This window comes from Nyctibius grandis, chromosome 3, assembly GCF_013368605.1.
Source record: "Nyctibius grandis isolate bNycGra1 chromosome 3, bNycGra1.pri, whole genome shotgun sequence".
Lineage (NCBI taxonomy): Eukaryota > Metazoa > Chordata > Aves > Nyctibiiformes > Nyctibiidae > Nyctibius > Nyctibius grandis.
In genome coordinates this window covers 95,244,662-95,267,268 of record NC_090660.1, presented here as the reverse complement: position 1 = coordinate 95,267,268, position 22,607 = coordinate 95,244,662, and the positions used below count along the sequence as shown (strand labels likewise).

Here is a 22,607-nt window from a genome sequence, read left to right as displayed (position 1 = left end):
AGAGTTAGAAAAATGTATCTCAAAAATATTTGTTGTGAAATTATACAAAATAACGCTATACATTGGTGTCTCAAATGCTATAATTTTGTGCATACAAATACTTAAAAATATGTAAATTGTACATGAATATTGAATTAATTACTTATTAGTAAATTAATTACTGACCATACTTTGAATTTTATATTTCTATTTATTCTTTTCTGGTGATACAAGTCAATATATCTCTCTGGAGAAATAGTTATGTACTTAAAAGAGATCACTGGAAGGCTATTAGACTATACTCAGTTGAATATAACAAATCATATAAAATGATACTATATGTGGAAACCAGAAGATTTATATATAAGAGATTAGTCACAGTTGACCTGCAGTCAAATAGCTAAGGCTATTTAAATAAAATTGTGGTTCATGTTTGTCCTGTATATGTTGACTAAAACAGGAATTCAGTTAAAGGAATTCAGGGACTGAAGGAGAACCTAAGTGACTTTGTTGCGTTAAAACTAAAAAAATCTCGTAAAATCAGAATTAATCCTTCAATATTTTAATGCAAATTTCTCTCTTCTCTAGAGAGGAGAGATTTGTAAGGGTCTTTTGCCTCAACATTAGTGCAGCTAGAGAGACTTACTTGAGACCACATTTTTTCCCAAGCTTTTTGAACCAGAGTGCCACTTTGCTGGCTCTTCAGTTTTAAGTGTCTGAGGTATACACTTAATTTATGCTTATGGCAAGGGCCATGGTTATTAGTTCTTTCTGGAAAAGTGCACAAGTGTACTGAAAATGGACAGCATTTGAAGAAGGCTGGAAAGTGCTTAGTGTAAACAAAGCTTTTGTATTTGCTTTTGATAGTCACATTAAATAGTTCTGGTTTACTTCACTTGTCTTAGATTTAGTACTGTATAGATGCTGACGTAGGTAAGTATCAGGGGAAAAGAACAGATTTGTAACTTGAAAAAGAAACTTATTTGTTAGTACTCTCTGTCCCCATTTAAATTTAGCTTCAAAAAGCTGTGGAAAAAGAAATAAAATATAAGAACATTTGTTGTGAACCAATATGACTTTTAGGTAGACCATAAGGCATAGAACATACTTTAATAGCATGAAGACTACTGAAATGGACCAGATTCTGTTAAGATTAATGGATTCACAGAATGCCTGCAACAGAAACAGTATCCTATTTTGCTCATTCATAATTTAAGAGCTTAAAAGATGATAAAGTCTTACATAACTGCTTATTTTGGAATGATCTGATTGAAATCCTGACCTCATCAAGTGACAGAATTCTTGTTGACTTCAGTGAGGTCAGAATTACAGGTCTGTTGCCAAAAGTTAAGAAGACAGATAAACACGTATTTGCAGTATTAAGCCCTATTTGTGATAATTTACTAATTAAATGTCTGCCATATTATTGATCTTTTAAAATGTTACTGGGGAAAAAAGAGGCCAACTAAATACAGTGTGCCACGTACAAATAAAGTTATATTTAAGATCTGAGGAAAAAGAATCCCACAAAAACCACAAGAACCAAGTACTTTTCAAATTTTGCATTTAGTACTGCACTCTACGAAAGCACATTTAGGTACATGCTAAATTTTAAGCCTACAACTAATTCACTTAATTAGTCTATAGTCTTAAGTGCTCTGCTGAACTACATTTGAACATTCAAGCTCTACTAGGAAGTGCTTCTCTCTCGTTGCTTCTCTCTCATTGCTTCTCTATGCATTGTCTTCTATACCACTTACTCTTCAGTCACAAAATACATGTTCATTAAAACTCTTGAATGTTCCTGTCATTGCTCATTCATTATGACACAACATTCAAGTTGAGTGGATGAAATATTGTGTTCTAAAATGGGAAAAATGTGTAATAAAGTTATACTATATAGCTGAAACACTTATACTTTGTAATATTTCTAATACTTTTACTAAAATTTAGATTATTATCTTGGAGAGAATTGCAGCAGTATACTCAGTTACAAAATTGAGCTAGGGAGGGCGGAGAGGATTTCAGCTATCTTCGTTGAGAATTTTGAGTTCCCAGCTTTTGCATGCTAATCAGTTTTATTATGATCTCCAGTGAGCCTCCTCATGAAGATAGAGATATGTGTCAATTGGGAGTCTATGTTAATGATGCTGAAAGTTGGAAGTAGTTGGCAAAATACAAGGTACTATAAAAGGCAACTGGCTATATAAATGAAAATGTATGTTACAAGTACCGGAAACGATAATGTAAAAACAAACACTTAATGTATTATAGCAAAAATCTGCCTAAGTCTCTCAGACTTTTAAATTAGTAGTGAAGGAACACCTCCAAATATTTCATATTGTAGGCACAGATTAAAAATATGAATGAATGTTAGTATGACAGAAGTAGTGCAAGATAAATAAATTGGTAAGACATAAGGCAACGTATATGTTGCTTGCACTCATTGGTTCACCTCTGTGTAAGGAAATGGTAGCCTGCAAGGTTCATTTTTTGAGAAATTACCTTTAGTAAAATACTGGAAACTGATTCTTAAACTAGTTAAAGTTAACTGGTTAAGTGAAATTAGTATTAATTTCTTAATTAATTGTAATCATAAATTAATAACACAGCTCATTTGCTGTGTTTGTTTTCATTTGAATGCAGTTACAAATAGTGTTAACTGGAAGTTAAGAAGCCTCTTTCTCAAAAGCATTCACCACTTTTTTTGTGAAGATTTTCTGTGAAGAAGAAATAGCTTGTGTATTTTTGCTGTTTTTCCTTCAAATGTACAATTTGCTTTTCTCTTCCTCCAAAATACACAAAATTACTTGGGTCTGATTTTACAGATAAAGAGGATATGAAATATTTCAGCACATCATTTCAGCCTTATTTTTTCCAGAATTGACACTACTTATGGGTTTTATTGATCTTTGATTGTAATAGCTAGCATAAACCTCTGACTGCATCCATAGAATCATAAACTAATTTGGGTTGGAAAGAACCTTGAAAGAATTATCTGGACTAACTCCCTACTTGAAACAGGGCTTTGCTATTCCTCAGTAAATCTATCAATGATGAAACATATTTTGGAGAGTAAATCTCTATAGATATAGCTATATGTGCTTTCTTTAAGCATTTTTATGATTATACCATACCATCATGTGTTAGCATGATTAGATATGTCTGCAACAGAATCACCGAAGTGACTGCAATGCCATGTACAGATACCTAAGCAAGCTGTAAGCAACTGAGTTTCTGTAGCTGTTGCGGTCTGCACATAGCAGTGTGGAGCATGATGTGCCTGGGATCGCAGCTGAGTTCTCTGCTTTGCTTAGCTGAGTTAGCTAGTAGAAAAGTAGTTCAGATACTGGCATGTTACAGTTTAGTCATGCCTGTGACTGTCATGTAGATATACCTGTAGTTATCACATACACCACAGTGTAATGCGCATGTGAATAGATCATATGAGTGTGTGCATGTATGCATACAAATATATATACTACATATATACAAAGCATGACAGAATATTACTGCAGCAAAAATATCTTGCTTTGCTTCCTATCTTTGTTTATTTTGCAAGAGTACCTAAAAGCATTACATTCCTGGCTTTTGAAAACTATAGCAGCACATAACTTGATATTAAGTTTCTTTATAGGTATAGATGAATGATTTGGTGAGATATCCAGTCACCAGTTTATCTAGATATTTGGCAGTATACTGCTCCTTCCCATTTTCCCATTTTCCATTACAATACTTATGACTCAAATTTTAGTGTGCTTGTTACTAGAAATCTCAGTTGTTTGTAGACATGCTTATCTATGTTATGCTAACAGAGGATCTTGTGTCTGTGACTAAACAGCAAAGTTCCTATAGCTAGTAGAAGAATAACATGTCCAAGGATTGAAATCCAACAGCCATCCACAGACACTGACAGGTATTACCATTGTATATTAGCTGGAGTTTGAAATTATGATAATTAGAAAATGTATCGCTGTATTTTCTTGTTCTGTGCTCAGTGTTTCTAGATGAAAAAAGATGCACTAGGAGCTGAACTGTAGTGTAGTGTAATCCTACAGCAATTCTATTTTTATTTCTTCAGTTTTTTGTTACAAGAACAATCTAGTACTAAAATTGTGATTGGCATGATCTCATAGCTTGCTTCTTTAGTCTTGCACACAGTGAAAGAATTTAACATGGGCTTTCAAATAAACTGCTCTCAGTTATTTTGGGGAAAAATAACTTTTATTTGTGTTGTAAGCTGTTATGATTGCTTACTGTTCAAAAATGTTCGTCTTTTACAAGGCTTTCTCTATACATAAGTTTAGATCAATTAAACTATTAGTTTGTTGAAAAATCTCCTTTTTTCTGTTAAGTAACAAATCTGAAAAATTAAAAATTAGAAATGGTTATTTTCTGCATTGGGAAAAGAGTTAGCTTTTGAAATTTCCAGAATATAAATATAGAACAATGCAGATAAATCAGTAGTTAAAACAAAATGTTGTAGCACCTTTGGTTAGATACTGTAGTGACTAGAATTTACAGTGGTACCTAAATAGTATGGGATTCTAATTATAATTTGTAATGGGTTTGGAATATAGAATTAGATTGTGAATACTCACAGAGCTTTCTGCATGGTGGCTTACAGAGAGCCCAAACAGTTTCAGAGTGATAGGTGTGCCTGGTGAAGAAGGAAACACTTTCTGCTGTACTCTTTCATTGGTGCAGGGGATAGTTATGCTCACAAGTCTTGCAGACTTTGTCAGGGGAATAGGACACCTACCATGCATGTTTTCCTTAGCAAAGGCAGAAGGATGCTACGATAGGCAATACTAAATGGAGGAGGTCACTATTTGACGTTTCTTTAACTGTATTTTTTTATAATGAAAAGTCTGTTAGCAAAGATAAATAGCTCTAGCATACATGAAAATATTATATGGATGTTGAATACTTAAACTTAGGCTATTATATTTCCCTCTGTAAAAATCAGTAATTCATATGATATGAATTATAATGAGAAAAGAAGAAGCTTTCATCTAGATGACGTGGGAGCATGAGCCCTCAAGAATGTTATCTGAAAAGTTATGAACTTCTGGTTTTAATTCACTGAGATGTTTTAAAAACTCCCCCTCCATGCTTATGGCTGGAGTGTGATATTAATGCATAGTTGTACACTGTGGTAGGTGAGGAGATCACTTGGTTATTGGAGTGATATTTTTTCTATAAAAGGGATAGTTCATTTCTGAAGAACTGGAACATATAGCATGTGTTTACTGCTAAAGGGACAAAAAAATATGTGAGGACAAAGAACAGACAGTAGAACTGGCTGTTGAATTGTACTTTATATGTGTATGATCTAAAACCACACAGTGACACTTTCAAGTGGAAGACTGTCTACGCTCATATAGCCCTCCATCTACTGCTGTGGGTACTAAGAGGTTTGCATGTAGCCTGCGACTTGAGGGTAACAGCTCAGTTTCACCTCAGCGTTCAACTTAGTCTTGAAATCCTTCAGTCTACAAAACAGCAGTGGTACCAAAGCTTCATCTCAAAGCAAAAGGTTCACTGCCAAAATCCATGTACCCCTTCACTTCTGGGAACTCCTGGTTGTTTTTCCACTTGAAGTAAATGCCAGATGCAGATTGTGGCAAACTGAATACTTATATTAACTATTGAATATGTAATTTCTGAGGCCTTTATCAGTTAGCATAGTGGTTAGCTATAGTGGCTCCATGATGCTCTGCAGAATACAAAACCTGCCCACTAAGCCATTAGTATTGATCCTAATGGTAACAATGCCTCCCTGCCTTCTAACACAGGCAATGGGTCAGATCCCTAACATCCTAAAAAATACTTTTTATACTACAGCTAAAGAGAATGAGGCCTTAGGAGTAACAAGTGAAAGAAGCTTAAGTTCTCACGAAGTGTATGAGAATCATGTGGTTGCTACTCACCTCTGTACGTCCTACTGGTTGTTAGAAGGAGAGAGAAATAGAAAATGGAATGATACATTTTGCCATATTGCCCAGTTGCTGCTGCTGTGTGCTCTAGCAGTCCCCCACTCACTGGTAGGAGAAGGGTTGTTCTAGCTCTCTGTTTGTGACAGACCCAAAGAAGAAAGTCTCTGTGGGCTCACTAATTTTCTTAAATATGTGGGTAAACAAGGTAGGGGTGTGTTGTCTGGATCTTGGTCATATTCTTTTTTGTAATTTTGTTGAATTTAGGAATATTTTTTCTTTGTATTTATTCCCATAGTCTAAAAATTTGTTCCCATAGTCACTTTTTTAACCACCATGCAGATGGCTGACACCTTTCTCACCTTCCATAGCACTGAAACCTCTCTTAAACTTACCTAAACTAAGCAACGTTCATATCAAAGCTAAGTTGTGTTTCTTTGTCTATCCACAATGTAAAAGAAGCGAGACAGTGGATGTTTTTGCTGATGAAGCTTCTCATTCAGAAACAGAACTGATAGAAGAAGAAGTGAGGTAATTTTGTTGTGGTTTTGTGCCAGGCTCATTGCACTTTTCCTCCAATCTTTAGTGCCTCAGCTTATAATTGCCATTATGTGTCTCACTGTGGTGTGTTTGCTTGTTAGGAGCTTATAGATGTAGTTTCATGGTGAATGGTATTATTCTGAACCTGTGTGTGGCAACCCTCTCGTATGCTCTAGGAGTTCAATTACTACCTCATGAAAGGCCTGAAGAGACATTTGTTTTAATGAAACTTTTATCAACCCATTCAGCAAAGTTAGCCACCCTAGAGACAACAATACTCTGTCTCAACATGGTTTTTAGAAATAAAATGCTGTTAATAATATGAGACTTCATAATGAGGCTGTAGTATGTCTCTCTCTTTTTTGATACTAATTAAAATTCAGCTTCTTGTTACACTTCATCACCATCCAGTCACTCTTTGTATTAGCTGACTTCATTGTAAAATGCATGACTTTGCTCAAGGAAAAGTCCTGAAGGGTACCTGTTCCCCATTTGTATTCTGTAGCTGTTGAGTTACTTAAGGAGAGCTGGGAGGAGTGACTTTAATAAGTAGCTCAATCAGGGTATGGATTTTACTTCTAAAATTACCTTGATTTTATGTATTTTAGGATATTGCTAGCAAATATTACTCCTTGCAAACAGACCAATTACATCATGAAAAAAGGTGGGGCTTGATTAATTTCTGAAAGTAATGGCATGATTAATTGCCTCAGATAGTAGAAGACCAGACTGCTTGATCAAGAAATTGTCTTTTTCTCAGTTTAATTTCTCCCCATTGCATCTCTAATGGTAACTTTTTCCATTGCTGTTTTGGCACAGTTATTTAGGCTGTGGGTTAGAAGATTTTCTTTTTTTTTTTTTTATTACAAACCAGACTTTGTCTAGTTGATGGAACCTCTGCAAGTACTAAAGATGTACATTTTCATCTGACTACAGTCCGAGCACGGTGTATGAATCCATCAGTATAGCCTAGCCTATATTTTGACAGACATCCTGAGTCTAATAATAGTTAACAGTGCTACACAGTAATTATACCATCTGGAATGTGGACTTTCCTACAAACAAGAGTACTATCTCTAAGGATAATGCAGTCTGTAAAAATCTAGTCACGTGAGTAAAAATGCTCAATTAAACTGCACAATTAAATGAGTCCTTAGCTTTAGTGAGACTTAATGTTATGTCAGCTATTCTTTTCTTCCAAGGTTGATGTATTAATTAAAAAAATAACAATATTTTTACCCAGAAATTGTCAGGAAACAGACTATTGCATGGATAGTCATTACTGAGACATTGGAAACATTTCAGCCCATTTATCAAGAGTATAGAGCAAGACAAATCATACATGTATAAAAAAACTGTATGTGATCAAGAAGCAAACTCAGAAAATTTACCCTCCCCCAAAAAATGTACATAACAAAATGATTTGCTCCAAAGCAGTATCATGCATATTTTATAATTAATAGAAAAGTCAAAGGTCAACTGAGCTGCTTTTTGACTAACATTACAGGAATTGTGAAGCAGCAGATAGACAGCCATATCAAAGATCCAGATCAACAGATCAACGTGCTATGCTAGAGCGGACCAACTCCCGCTCCCGATCCACAGAGCGTCCTGACTCAAACCTCATCAGGTCGATGCCTTCATTAATGACTGGAAGATCTGCCCCTCCTTCACCTGCCTTACCGAGGTGAAACAGACAAATCAAACAGACTAACCCCCTCCTGCCCCACCAGCTCACCATTTTATTTTCCCAGTAGCTAATTGGTATTGTCTCATCCTTAGCTGATCACTAGTAGCAATAGATACTAACCCTTTCAGTGCCAACACACTATTTATATTCTACTCTGGATATAATGGTGTGGCTGCCATTGCGAATTGCTTGCTAACAGTATTTAACTACATTTGTTTGTGATTTCTCATTTATCAGGAATCCTGGATGGTTTCCCACATAAAGCACCTCATGACTATCATATTCCTCTGTTACAGAATGAGAAATTGTTTGTGTTCATCAGACATTGCTTATGGAACAACAATCATAACAACATCAAATGAAACTATTTTTTTAAGAAAAAGTTTCTTTATATGGACTGTACTAACTTTGTCTATTAACTACCATTTTAACCACCATGTTCTCTGACTACATTTTACTGTGCCATAGTCTGTATTGTTCCTGTTTGAGTGTTATACTTTACTGATTGACATTTTGAAGATTTCTATACATTACTCTTAGCTTAAATAAACATAATGCAATAAAAGTTGAGTACATTTTGGTCGAGTTGATGTTCAGTAAAGCCTCTCCTTATTTTAGAATGGAAGAATGCATTCTTTTGTTTTCTGAAGGTTAGAGTTAGTAACATCAAGTCCCCAGTGAGAGTTAGAGTCCAATACCAGTGTCTTTTCTCAGTTTATTACTTTGTTTAGACAAATCCGTGTAATCTCATTGCCACTCAATGGTAATTTAACCAAATACAAGCAGAGTAAAGATCATTGAATTTTACTTGTGGATCATTTTATGTGTATGTGGGTATTATATCCATATGCACATGAATATACACACAATACATTTTCTGGCTTGACTGTGCAAACAAGCATCTTATGAATGTTCACCCTTAGTTTGGCTTTCTTTTCTTCTTTTTCATGGAGAGATTTCTCTTTTTAATCAGGTCTTTTTCTGAAAAGAGATAATAGTTTCACTGTGGGACTGCAAGGGTCCCAAGTGATCTAAAGCCTACTCAGTCATGTTATCAGTTCTTGATGGTATTTAAGGATGAATTTGTCATTTAATGGCTATGGTTTGTTTTGATATGTGTCTCACAGGTCACATCCTCGAACTGGGTCTGTTCAGACAAGTCCATCAAGTACTCCAGTAGTAGGGCGAAGGGGCCGGCAGTTACCGCAGCTCCCACCAAAGGGGACGCTGGAGAGAAGTAAGTGTATGGTTTTCTCCTTAATGATGTTGCAAAATTGCTTATGAAGGTTGATTATATTTATTATTTTTCTTTTGGCATTACAGTTGAAATCTCTTGAGTTTTTGTGTACAGAATTAGGATTTGATAGTAGTATTATATTTTGTACTGTATTTTCTTCTAATATGTTTTAATATCTACAATACTCTTGACTGAAATGAATCATCACCAGTACAATAATCATCAACAGTGCAATACACAAGAACCAAGATGGACTAACTATTAGCACGATCCTGTTCCTTTTGAACTCAATAGGTGTTTTGTCATTGACTCCAACAGGCACAGGAAATGGTTTTTGGTATGTTGTTTAGTGATAAAACTCTGGCTCTTTTGTGAGTTAGGAGGATAGCTGATCACTTGTGTGTTCACATGGAGTGTGTTACAGATTGCTAATATAAAAATTCTGCATCTTGAAACAGGAAGAGCAAGAAAAGAGGTAATAATATTTAAAATAGGAAAGGCCAGCAAGATATTTCATGATTTGTGGTTTACTGGTACTGTAATTGTGCTTATCTTTACTGTCTTATAAAAACACTGGTCAATGGAGACATTTTCTAAAATCTTTAGAAGCAGAGGTATATAAACAATTTTTGATAGCAAATACATTTTCACCCTTCCACTTCTGATAACTAGATGTGCTGTGCAAAATCAGTCTAAATGGCCATATACACTCCTTTTTTTTAATCCTTCTTAACATGTATATTGTATCTTTTGTAAAACTTCTGTTGTTTTTAACCCCTGTGCTTTGATTCCTTTTTTGTTTGTTTGTTTGTTTTGTTTGTTACTTTCCCTAGACAATGGAGACAAGGAGATAGAATCTTATGAAGGTCTGTACATAAAGGAGGGTTTGTTTTTCACCTAAAGCCTTTTTGAGAGGCTATATAGGTAAAAATAAACCCAACTGCAATTGATGTTACTTGATTGCACAGACATAGTCAGAATTATTGTCATAATTATTTAGTCTTTTTTATATTCAAACCTGTGGCTTGTAAATTCTACAGGGTTCTAGATGAAAAAATGACAGTATAAATAATATTATCTAAATATGATTATCATAAGAAAAGTACCTAGACGTGTACCCATTTTTAAATAACAAGGGGTTACACTGCAGCAATGAGTATTTCAGTTAACCTACGTATGTATGTACCTTTTCAGGATTAGCACTTCAGGCTCATATTTAAATTTAAGAATTTGAGGCTATTTGATATGTTTAATGTTAACCATGCATTTAATCAGAACAATGTTTTTATTGCAAATATGTTATAATGTTATACAGTCACTGAATTACTAGGTAATTTTCAAATAATTCAGGAGCAAAAGTAATTGAATCAAGATAGTCTTTCAAAAAGTTATAATACTTTTGCTTAAAATTAAATCCCCTTATATTTTAAACCATTAAAACCATTTAATTTGCTTAATAGCAAGCCACAAGATATCAATTGCAGTCCTTGGTTATACCACTGAGGGTCTATATGTAGTATTACTGTACCTATCTCATCAGAGTTTTTAATTTAGCATTTACAATGTTTACAGTGTTTATTTTCATTTGGAAGCAAAACTTCATGAAAAGAAAACACTCTTTTCTTAGATCATCACCCTAGTATGTTCATTTCTTTGTTGTCTTACGTGTGGTGAAATGCAATTGTGAAGTACTGCGTACTTTTACTGTGTTTGATTAGAGAGGGTAGCAGTCTTATTTACATCATAGATTCTATCGAGAGAAATGTAATAAATACAGTAAAATTATTTTTATAGGAGTGCTAGAATTGTTTGCTCTGGTAAGTACTGCTGGGACTTGAGGAACTCAATTTGGTTTTATGTGAAGACAGAGCAATATTTTCCTGTACCTCTGTTTGAAGTAGTCTTTTGGAAAATCTGGGTTATGGAAAATTGCCAAATCCACAGATATTGGAGTTTTAATATACAATCAAAGCATCATCAGTGACTCAAGATACAGTAACTACACACATTTCATGTTGAATTTTACACATATAAAGGTGGTAAAGTGGTAAACACTGTAGTTAAAAACATAATCCATAGTTACAGCTTTCACACAGTATTCTATAAAATTTTCTGTCATGAATTAAGACCTCATATTCTAATAACAGTATAGTTCTACTTTGAGGCTTTTTCTATCCTTCTTTAGGATTTTCTAATCCTTTTCTTTAAAGGGAATAATAATTTTCTTTAAAAGGAATAACGCTTTACAAGAACAGCAGATTACCTAACTTCTGTCAGTAACAGAACATAATTATGATTAATAGCAGTTTTTTACTGTGGAGGATTGAATTTTAGAAGAAGTTATTTTAAGCAAATGAAGTACCAGTGATAAAAACTGAAATTCAGTAGAATCGAAAACACTGACTGTAGTACAAGGGGTTTATGTTACTATTTAACAAATAAAGCAGCAAGTAAACCTGAAAACTTTATAGACATTTGAGTAGATTTTCATGTGGTGTTGTATGTCCTGGTGATAATCAAACCAGTTGTCTGTTGTTGGGAAGGCTATATGACCATACTGGAAAATGTCATTGTCACAGAGTAGTCCTTTCTGTTCTTATAGAAGGATCTACTTGACTTAAATGAGAGAGGGGATTTTATATTGCATGGAAACATGCTATGAAGGTCAACCTTTCTGTATTTTGAAATCAAGGATTTTACTGTTGGCCAGATTAAGTTAAAATCATACTGAAGAAAAGAGTCAGTAAAAGATATATTATACACAAAAAGGGACTGGAAGTCATCTCAGTTTTGTAAAAGAGAAGATAAACTTCTATGTTTGTAACTCCTACAGTAGTCTCATCTAATGTGTATACATTTGAATAATCTGTACTTATTACAGGGCTGAAACTGCATACCATTTCTTAAAACATAGTAGAAATGCAGGGACTCAAGTATAAATAAGGGAGTAATTTGCAGTTGGGGAGATCTTTTGTTATAGCGCAGCACTCAGTATAATGTGGAATATGGTGTGCTTATGGCTATGTGACTAGAACTGGAAAGGAAGGAATCTACAGGAAAAAAACCCTCTTGGTAAATGCTTTCCAGATTAGGATCAGAATTAAAAGATATTGATTTGGGGTAGATTTAGTGCAGTGAACTGTGCTATATGGTTGCAGGTTTTTGCTCCAGGAATTCTAGCTTTCCCCAGAATAGTTTATTTCAAAATTCTGAAACAGCCAGAGAAGTTTGTTTTTAAGAAATCTAGCTGTGATTAGCTATGAAGGACCATTCCTAACAGCAGAGTATTGACCTATATATCTTTTTCTCAGTGTCCCACATGTTCAGTGGGAGAACATACAAATATCATTAGCTATGTTGCATTTACAATCTTTTATGGTCATGACATTTTGGCTAATTCCTTAGCTTCCCATGGCTGTGTTGCTGCCAGTATCAGATTTACCTGTTCTGAGGAAAGACTGGGTATCTCTGAAATGCACGTCATTATCTTACCTAGCCAGAATACACCATAAGCATCTAGGCATTTTCAGTTTTGCTTTAGACTTTTTAAGTTTCCTATATTTTCATGTTAGATGGCTGGAAAATAGTTCTGAAAAGAAGTCTGGGACCACTTAACATTTTACGGGATTTTTACTACTGAAATGCCAGAAAGCTTTTTTTTTTAACTGAACTTTTGCTTGTATATTTTTAAATTATGCTAGAGATAGAGGCATCTTGTATCTAATGAACATTTATAGCAAAACAATAGTATTAAATTGAACTTGTTTTTAGCACTGAAATGATTATGTACTCTTAAATGTTCTGTGTTATTAGTGCTATAGACAATAAGTGAACACTGGAATATTTATAGCTTTTAAGGGTTGACAAGATTTTTTTCATTTATATGTGGATATAATATATTTTTTTGTTCTTACTTGCCTTGGTAGAAGGATGAACTCAGTGACTGCTTGCTGCTAATTAAAATGGAACACCATAAAGTGCTCTTGAAAGTACTCAGTGTTAGCCCTTTTAGTTTGTTCTTAATTACTAATCAGAGAGAGAGAGTATTTTTTCCTAATATATGTTTTTCCTTTTACTCTTAAAAATAAACATAGCACTTTCTTTCTTCATTCCTACAAAAAAAACCCCCTAACCATCCACCAACCATAAACACTAGAAAATTATGTTAGGCCAAATAAATGTAATAAAACCTTTCAGTATAAAAATGAAGTGCTCAGAAATTTAGCAAATAGTAGAGCTCAGTGAGGATTTGCCCTTCTATTTATGCTCTATGGTACAGACTTTAATTACATGATCTCATAATAATCTTGTGCCTTGGGAAAGTTATTTCAGAGGCTGTTAAAGCTGACATTAATGCTGATTAACTGTTCCCTCTTAACTTCAGGTATGGGTGATCTTATTTCAGAATAAAATTATCCACGAATGGAATTAACAGAGGTAGTTGATTAGGTTTAATCAGGGATAGCTATCAGCCCTAACTCCAATTCTTATATCTCTCAGATACAATTTCAAATCTTTAAAAAGAAAATATCTATACTGTCAATTGTATTGTTGTTGCAACTCATACACTATGAAGTGCAAGTTACTGAGATACTCTGATGGTTAGGAAAACACAGATACTCTTCACAGACAGAAAGATGTGCTGTTTATTTTAAGGTGTTTTATGTTCATTTAGAACATAATTTCTCTGTTAAATGAGACATAATTCTGCAAAATGAGAAGGAATTTTATTGTGTGTTTTCCAGTGCCCTATCATAGTTTGATGGGAGACAAAGACTATTATAATGCAATTGCAGAGAACCTGTATTCACATTGGCATAATTCTATCATACTCTATCAGCTGTGATTTCACAGGTTTTAAAAATACATGGCATACAGGTAGTTTGTGTTGTAAAAGGTGATTGATCACATGTATATAATATAGGATAGGAACTTGGACTATCTTCAGCTTGGCTAGGAACTTGATGACTTAGTCAAACACAGCAGTCTAAAAGATGAAGGTACATATCTTTGCACCCACCCCCTTTTTGCGTGGATATTCCTGTGGTACTGACTGTATGATGTTAGACACCTTCGTGCTTGCATAGGGTAACTTGCGTTATGTGCGCTTGACAGGAGAGTAAAGAGAATAGCTTAGTTAACAGCAGTAACAAGGCTGCCTTAGGACAGTGCATGTACCTGCCTTGAGTTTTTGATTTCAACTAGGAATTTGCAAAAATATACCTTTGGGTTTTACTTGTGGATGCTTAGTTCACTCTCCTGAGAGGTGGCAGAGTCCTCAGCCACTGAAGAATATTAAAATATTTTATTTACATTAGTACAATTTCCATAGAAAAACTTAAACAAACGTTACCTATAACACAGGGCTTAGGGTGCTTACTTGAAAGGTTCTGACCTTTCAAGGGAAGTAATGGTTCATAATTTTGTCTTGGATTGGCAAAAGGGGGAATTAAACACCTCTTTCTTTATGCCAGTTGAAGGTCTTATGATCTAGTCGGAGACTACAAAGGGCATAAGAGTCATACAGCTGTACTCATAACAGCTGTTGTTTATTTATGTTTCAGGGTACCAACATGCCAAAAACATTTTAGTTCAATTCTACTGGAACTGATTTTTTTAAGTCTTTGACTCACCTTCTATACATTCTTTTCTATGAGAGAAGGTTGACTGTATAGATGATGTCCCTGCTGAATATTTTAATTGGAATTTTCAATGTCATGATTTCAATATGAATTTATAAGTCATGATTTTATCACAGAATTATAGAGCGGAAATCTATGTAGAGATTAGTTTCCATTGCATTGGCTTTGATTATGGCCTATATCTCTCTCCCTATTAACAATAATCTGTTAGAACAAGTAGTTTTTAAATTATTATTACATGCTAGCTAAACCTGAAGTCAAATAATGCAACAAACTATTTAGTTGTACATAAACCTATACAAGAAATGACAGAACTGGAAAAAATTCTGGGAACAGAAAACACAAAAAATCAATAAATAATCAAAATGTGAACCTTGAAAAACTACAGTATATTACATCACATTAAAACAGTGCTTAATGAATAATTGACATTTAAATTAAAGCAGACGTATGGTACACCGGTTATTCAGCTCAACACTCTTCTATATCATTACTGTTGTTATCCTGGTATTAGATGAGCTTTGTCACAAAAGAAAGTTATGGTTCTTTATTAATGACAGAAAAGAAATGTATTTGTGTTGCTTATCATTAAACACATAGTCACCATTTTTTCCAGCTATTTCACTGTTCTCTAATATTTAGATATGCTCTAGACAACTGTAGTTACTGATGGAAAAGTGTCTTTCTTTCTGAATTCTAACTACTCTGAAATTCAGGTTAGAAGTATATTATCTGGCAAATTGAGGTTTTTTTTTTTCCAAGCTGGAAAAACATTTACATTCTTTCTTCTGCGCTTATTAAGGTACTGAGTTTGCCCACGTGCTTACGATTAATACATGATTTTAAAAATGCTCTTTCAGAATAGAAGCTTGGCTTTTTATTTCTAGAAAAAACTAAAGCAAAATCAAGCAGAAGATGCTTTTAAACCAATTATCTACCAATATATATATCTGCTTTCTCTACTTTGGTACTTATTGTCTGCTTTCTAGTGCTCCAATAATTTAATAAGAAATTGGCAACAAGGGATATTAAGGGCTGCATACGACCGTCATTACTTGCAGAAGGATCTCATTTGAGTAAACCAGAGATATTAATGAAAAATAAAAGAAGGATTTATTTAATCTTTGATTTGCTCGAAAAATAATTTATGCCACAGACTGAGGGTTTGTATGTTATTGTGAATGTCTTTTGTTTGATGTTTGTCTTTATTTGAACAGCTTGTAACAAAGCATGCATGTTTTTTTCTTGCTTCTCCCTGCCCCCCCACCTGCCCCTGTCATACCTTGCTTGTACAAATGCAGCAGGAGATGAAGAAAACAAGCGTATTGGAGCTCAGGAATCAGAGGTTGAGGCAGGTCTGTCTGACCACAAGTGCCTATCTCCTTTACAAATATTTTCCCCTGAGCATGTAGGGAAGCTTTACCAGCCAGCTTGTAAATACATTAAAAGTCAAAATCCAGACAATAATTATACATTTTATGTAAAAACAAGACAAATAAATTCAATATAGCATAGTTTATTTAACAGTTTGTGAATGCTTAAAAAAGTTCAATCTGCAAAAAATCACTTAGCTTTTAAACATTTTTTTATCCCTCTTTATGAAAGTACTCTGTCACTATGATCAAGTTACAGCCTTAGCAGATCTGGGTAGACAGCCCTTAGATGTGGTACCCTCTGCTTTGCACTGATACTTTTTACAAGCAGGGAAGTAAACATAATTGTATCATGATGCTTTTTTTTCCCTAGTTTGTGTAGGCAGACTGATGATGCTGAACAAAAATAGTAGGAAACTGCATTACATGGAAATACTTTGAATATTTTGTACAATGTCCCTCATCCTGCTTGGAAGACAGTTCAGTTGGTAGAAAAAGGAAGTTAGTGTGATGAGAACTGAGGGATGACGATCAAATCAAACAGATGCAAATATTTTTTCAACTCAGATACCATGAGATTAAAATATACAACTTTACCTTCTAATTTCAGAAAACACGCACCATACAGGTTCAAAGACATGTAGAGATGTAAAGATTTTTTCAACCATAATTTTTCTGCTCTTAAGTTTCTTTATCAAAGGAAGAATCATAAAAGCATAAATGTGCATTTACATGCACTGTTAATAGGTCACATTCTGTTATCCCTGTTAATAATTGTCTGTGACAACACATCAACTGTGGTGGATGCAGAAGAGCAGCACAAATAAGCTTTTCTGGTTATAAATATTTGGGGCTAGACCAATGGTAAACTTAGCTGCCTAAAAGCAGACAGTGCAGTACATACGTGAAAGGCCATGGAATGAAGCCCAAAGAAGGATATCGCACTGAGGGTATTACTACAGTTCTGTGGAGAGAATTAAGTGCTCCAGAAGGGTGGCCCAAAAAAATGACAAGCTGAGCAAGAACCACATTTAGTACTTGCTGGTAGGAAAAATTACTAGCTAAACATCAGTATGGCTAAAATGCCATCCCTGCTTAAAAGTGCCTGAATCCCATGCCCTGGGCCCTATTCCCATTGTTATTTAAGAGAAGAAAATATGGATCACTATTTCCCTCTCTACTTAAAAGTGCCTGAATCCCATGCCCTGGGCCCTATTCCCATTGTTATTTAAGAGAAGAAAATATGGATCACTATTTCCCTCTCTAAAACAAAGTCAGGAATAATTACTGTGATAGAGCTCATTACTTGTTCAGAAATCTGGATTCTAGAGTAATTTCAAGATTTGGGAGCTGGAAAGCAGGATTTTTTTTTCTTTAATTGTAGTTTTCACTTAAGCATCTAAAGTGTCCTTTAAGTTCTTTACCCTTCCCATTTTTTGTTATAGTACAATTTACATTTTTATTGCTTTTGTTATAGTTCTCTAAGTGTGTGTTGTTCACTGGTATGTGTACTGTGTACTGTTCATCCTGTGTGCTTTGTGATGACTCAAGCATAGTGCATGGAATTGTGCTAACATAGTTTGCAAACTATTTGTGTGTGTGCTGTAGTTACGTTGCTCATCATAGTAGCTGTTCCAATTGTTAATCATCATTGTCTGTTTTTAATGTCATAAAGATTATGAGGAAAAACATCAAACCCCACCTGTTAATGGGCGAAAAGGCAAGTTGATGATGATATTGCTAGTGAATTGTGGGTGTTTGAGAAATTTTATTTATTTTTTGCTGCATGTGTGTGTGTTGCTTAGTTCTACTAGTTCAAAATTAGTAAGTTCATATATGTTCAATTATAATGTGTTATTTTACTTCTTGCACTTAAAATAATTATTTTCAACTGTGGTTATAAATTCTTTCTTGGAATCAAAAACTCCAGATTTTTTTTTTTTTTTTTTTACAGCTAACTGTATTACTGAAGATGTAGTTTACACCACCCATATATGTGATCACGTTGCCTGTTTAGAACTAGTGGGATAATTTCTGTACTTTAGCTCATTTAGGAATTCTCAGTCAGCCTTGCCCTAAGAGACCAACTACAGTTTGCAGACATCTACAAAATTATCTGCATTGTCTTCCACTTTTTACAAGGTCTATATACTTTTGTCACTTGGCTGTATATTTTACAAGTCTGGTGCATTTTTGCTAGTCACAGGAGAGCGGAACCATTTTAATTAGCATATACTTGTAGAGAAAGGCTTATGTTATTTGCAATCATGTCTATTGTCTAGTTCTTATTATGTTTGATATTCTCTTCTATTTCAAATGCTGTAGAAATAAGCTTAATTCAAAGCACTGGAATATTAACATGGAGATTTAGGTTTATTATCCAAAAATAGAACAGGAAAGTTGCAATGAACAACGACGGCTTACTTTGAAGTTTTACTTGAGTTCATGGTTCTAAATTGCTTTGACACTTTTGAAGAAATGTGTTATAGTGCCTTGGCTTTATTAAAATTTGGTTATTCACTCTTATACTTCCATGTCTACCAGGAGCCCACATGGGGAATAGCCCCAGTTACACTATTATGGGCTACTCCTAGCTTTCTCTTCCCTAGAATAACTTAGCAGAGGGAATACAGGTATCAGGAGAGCAGGGATTCAGTTTTGCCTGTGCTAGTTCATTGTATTGCAGGAAAAAAAACCACCATTTTTAATATGCCACTTATTATCCAGCATAGCCAGACTAAATGAGGTGCCTTTGCAGAGAGGGCGCTGTGTCGGCAGCCCAGCAGAGCAATGCACAGGGTGACCTCCCTTACTCTAGTGGCTGTGCCAGCATAGTCCTGCGTGAATTCAAATGCTGGAAGTCTGCTGCTGTAACTGTGATGCGTGCTAATTACCAGATAGTTCAATATCTTATACTTTTAAGATCCAAATTCCAATCCTAGTAAAGTTAGAGGCTTTTACCACTGACTTGACTAGGTTGACAAACCAATAATCAGTGATTAAGTCAGGCTAAAGCTGTTTTTGTTCTCAGTTTATCTTCCACTCCTTCAACAAAAACAATATTTTATATACTTAATTATAGAGCCTGGAAGATGTACTTTGCACAATAAACTAAATACTACTAGCCTGAGTTTAAGATAGCTTTCCATATATTTATTAATTTCTCTAAGGTGTTTTAGAAGTTTCTTCTGCAGAGCTCTTTTGCTCCCAAAGAATGATCTGTGCCTAATATTCGATTTCAAATATTTATTACCAAAATCACTATCCCTTTCAATTTTTCCTCAGGTATTTTGCATTTCTCTTTCATGTATTTTGTATGACACCTTTTGATCATTTGAGTTTGTGAGAAAAGGCTCCAGGTAATTCTGTCCTTTACTGTCTTAATTTAGAGTGCATAAAAGATGATATAGTTACCAAAGCAAAATTTTAAGCCTTTTGTGTTATCAGCTCCCTCACCTGTTACAATATTTTACATAATTACACAATAGCTTTGTCTATATTATGGGAATCAGGAATGCTTTCCAGTTCTCATCTCCCACGTTGAGAAATGTCTGGAGCCTATTTGTATCTTGAGTCTATACCAAGACAAGACCCAAGTCACCAAGTCCTCCCCTTTCTATGCACTCTGGTTTCCACATGCATCCCCACCACTCTGTGAGCAGCCCGGATGCCTGGAGGACTAGAATTGAGAGTATGCTGTATTCCAGACTTGCTGCACAGTTTAAACACAATCTAAAGAATTTAGGTGACTGAAGTGCAAACTAGGCAGAATAAAGGGATCCCAGTCAAAGTGGTGACAAATGGACCAGCTTAACTGACTTGCAGAAATAGGGTATACATATGATTTTTTGGAAAACAAGCATGTGGCTGTCATGCCAGAGGGAAGTCTTGTCCTGCTGGCTGACCTGGGCATCTTCTTCCATCTAAGACCGTTTACGATTCCTGGAAATGGGGCCTACACTTTGCCTGAACTACTAAACATGGCTACCGTGAGTCTCCTGTGTGCTCTCTGTTCCCCTCGCCCACTGACTCTAGACTTCACTAAAAGACCATGACAGCTTCTGAATTTTGCATGAAAAGTGATACTGAATATGTGTTTTATGTGTGCGGTGAGAATACTTAACATATTCATATGTGTTATGAGTACCTAGAGGAAAACTACATTTTAGTTAAGTTCTAGTTCAAGAAAAGTAAGTTTTAAGTAAGGAACAGATCTGTTGAGACTGTGGAAGTTGTAGGCAGGCACGTAACTGCAATCTGCATGCTGGGAAAATGGTGAAATAAAAAAAAAAAAAAAACACAACAACACAAAACAGTAGAAGTAAAATACCCATAAGATGCAAATTCTCCAGACTGAAGAACCTGCATTCTGCTGAAATTCCTTATGATATAGGTGACTATTTTGCAAATTTAGTTCTAAAACTACCAGGGAAATACAGCAGCTGAGAAAGAGTCTAACTACTAACTTGTCCATAAATAGCTTCATATTTGACTTATTTATACAAAATATGAGGTGGCATCTTTCAAAACTGCATCACAATATAAAGTAGCATTTCTAAGACTGGTACATGACAATGTGATGTCATTATATCTGCTAGCCAAACATAGTTTCTCTGGTTACTAATCTAAGATTTTATAAATAATGGTGAAAAATAGCACAGGTGTTTTGCTGTGGACAGCATTTGCATGTAAAGATGCATGTAAAATTTGCATGTAAATTTGCATGTAAACTTGAGTAATAAGAAAACTTGTATGTTATTAATTAGTACTAATTGATATTCTGAAGAACCTAGAGCTTTCTGAAGAAACAAATCTATATTTTTCATCTTTCTGTAAGCCATTTATTGCATTTTCTCTATTGGTTGGTTTCAGTGCTTAAAACTACTGGCTTATTCTCAGAACCATTTTTTTGAACTGAATAATTTTTTTACATTTTAGAATTATGCCATAAAGTTCAATCTTAACTGCACTTAAAAAGGGTAGAATATTTCTGATTGCCTGCAGAGCTGCGTTTTTTTGTGTGTGTGTGTGTGTGAGATGTATGATCATATAATAATAAATTACCTTTCTGCATAGAAAATATTTGAAGTCTTGCTATAAGAGTGCACCTTTTTCAGCAGAGAATGAAAATAAACCTGGGGAAAAAAAAACCTATACCAAGCTAAACATTACATCCTGCGTTCTGCAGGGTGGATTTGTAGGCTGTTCACATTTCATTGCATGCACAGAGCACTCACTGACATGCAGGGAATAGAAATGCAAACTGAGCGGAGACTATGGGAGAGAGGTGCAGAGCAGAAGCTTGCGTTTTGCTCCACATTTATGTTGGCCGTTAGCTGTAATTTGCCTTATTTAAATTCATTATCGTTAAACTCTGGAGATATTTTGATTTTCTTCGTGTGTTCACCTTTCATAGCAGTATGAGGATAGCCATACTGGATCTGACTAAAAATCCGTTTAGCCCAGTGTCTGGTCCTCAGCAGACCAGGCATGGATGCTGGGGAAAAGGAACATGAGCAGAACAAGTGTGTAGTAGTGCTCATCCAGGGTACTGGATCCCCAGTTCCCTACAACTTGTGCCTCAGGAATCTACAGAAGCATCAGTGGTAGCTTTACATGGTGTCTTCGTCTCCCTCATAGGGTCTCTGCACCCTTTCTCCCACCTTAAATCAGTCCTGCCGACATAAACCCACAGTGCTTATCCAAACAGGTTGCTCAGTAGAGCTATTCTTCTGAGATTTTCAAAATGTGCCTGTTGATAGCAGGCCAGTGGGCCAGCTCTATCACATTCGTTTCTAACGCGTTTCAGGCATATAACCAGAAGAGGGAGCAAAACTGCCATGTTTTAAAAACTTATAAGAAGATATCAAACAAACAAACAAATCTTCCCCCTGCTCAAACGGCCTGGAAAAAGAGCCTTGATAGTGTCTTAAAATAACACATTTACTTTGTGATATTTAAATATACTTTACTAAATATTAATATACACATATTTAATGTACCGTAACTATTTTTTCTTCTGACTAATCTGTTTCATTTAAGTTTTTCTGGTGTTTCTTCATTATATTTGTAAAAGCAGCAACATGATACTTTGATATTTAGCTAAAGGTACGATGTAACTTTACTAGGTGATATTGCAACAAGTAGTCTCTGTGACCTTGAGTACATCTACAATTTTTCTTTAAATAAGCAATAGAAGATTCAAATAAA

At 34.9% G+C, this 22,607-nt stretch overlaps 1 protein-coding gene across 40 annotated transcripts in view; it reads left to right on the top strand.

Annotated features, from left to right (window-relative positions):
• The window catches only part of RIMS2 (regulating synaptic membrane exocytosis 2), a 531,876-nt gene that overhangs the window by 378,713 nt on the left and 130,556 nt on the right, over positions 1-22,607 (top strand). For 22 of the 40 annotated variants that reach the window (XM_068395859.1, XM_068395866.1, XM_068395854.1 and 19 more), the window contains 2 exons: positions 7,963-8,142; positions 9,273-9,382. In XM_068395859.1, the coding sequence (XP_068251960.1) occupies positions 7,963-8,142; positions 9,273-9,382 (290 nt within the window). Of the gene's footprint in view, positions 1-3,820; positions 3,896-6,374; positions 6,447-7,962; positions 8,143-9,272; positions 9,383-10,215; positions 10,249-16,325; positions 16,380-18,072; positions 18,118-22,607 lie in introns of all 40 variants that reach the window. The other 18 variants (XM_068395860.1, XM_068395873.1, XM_068395875.1 and 15 more) reach the window with 5 other exon arrangements.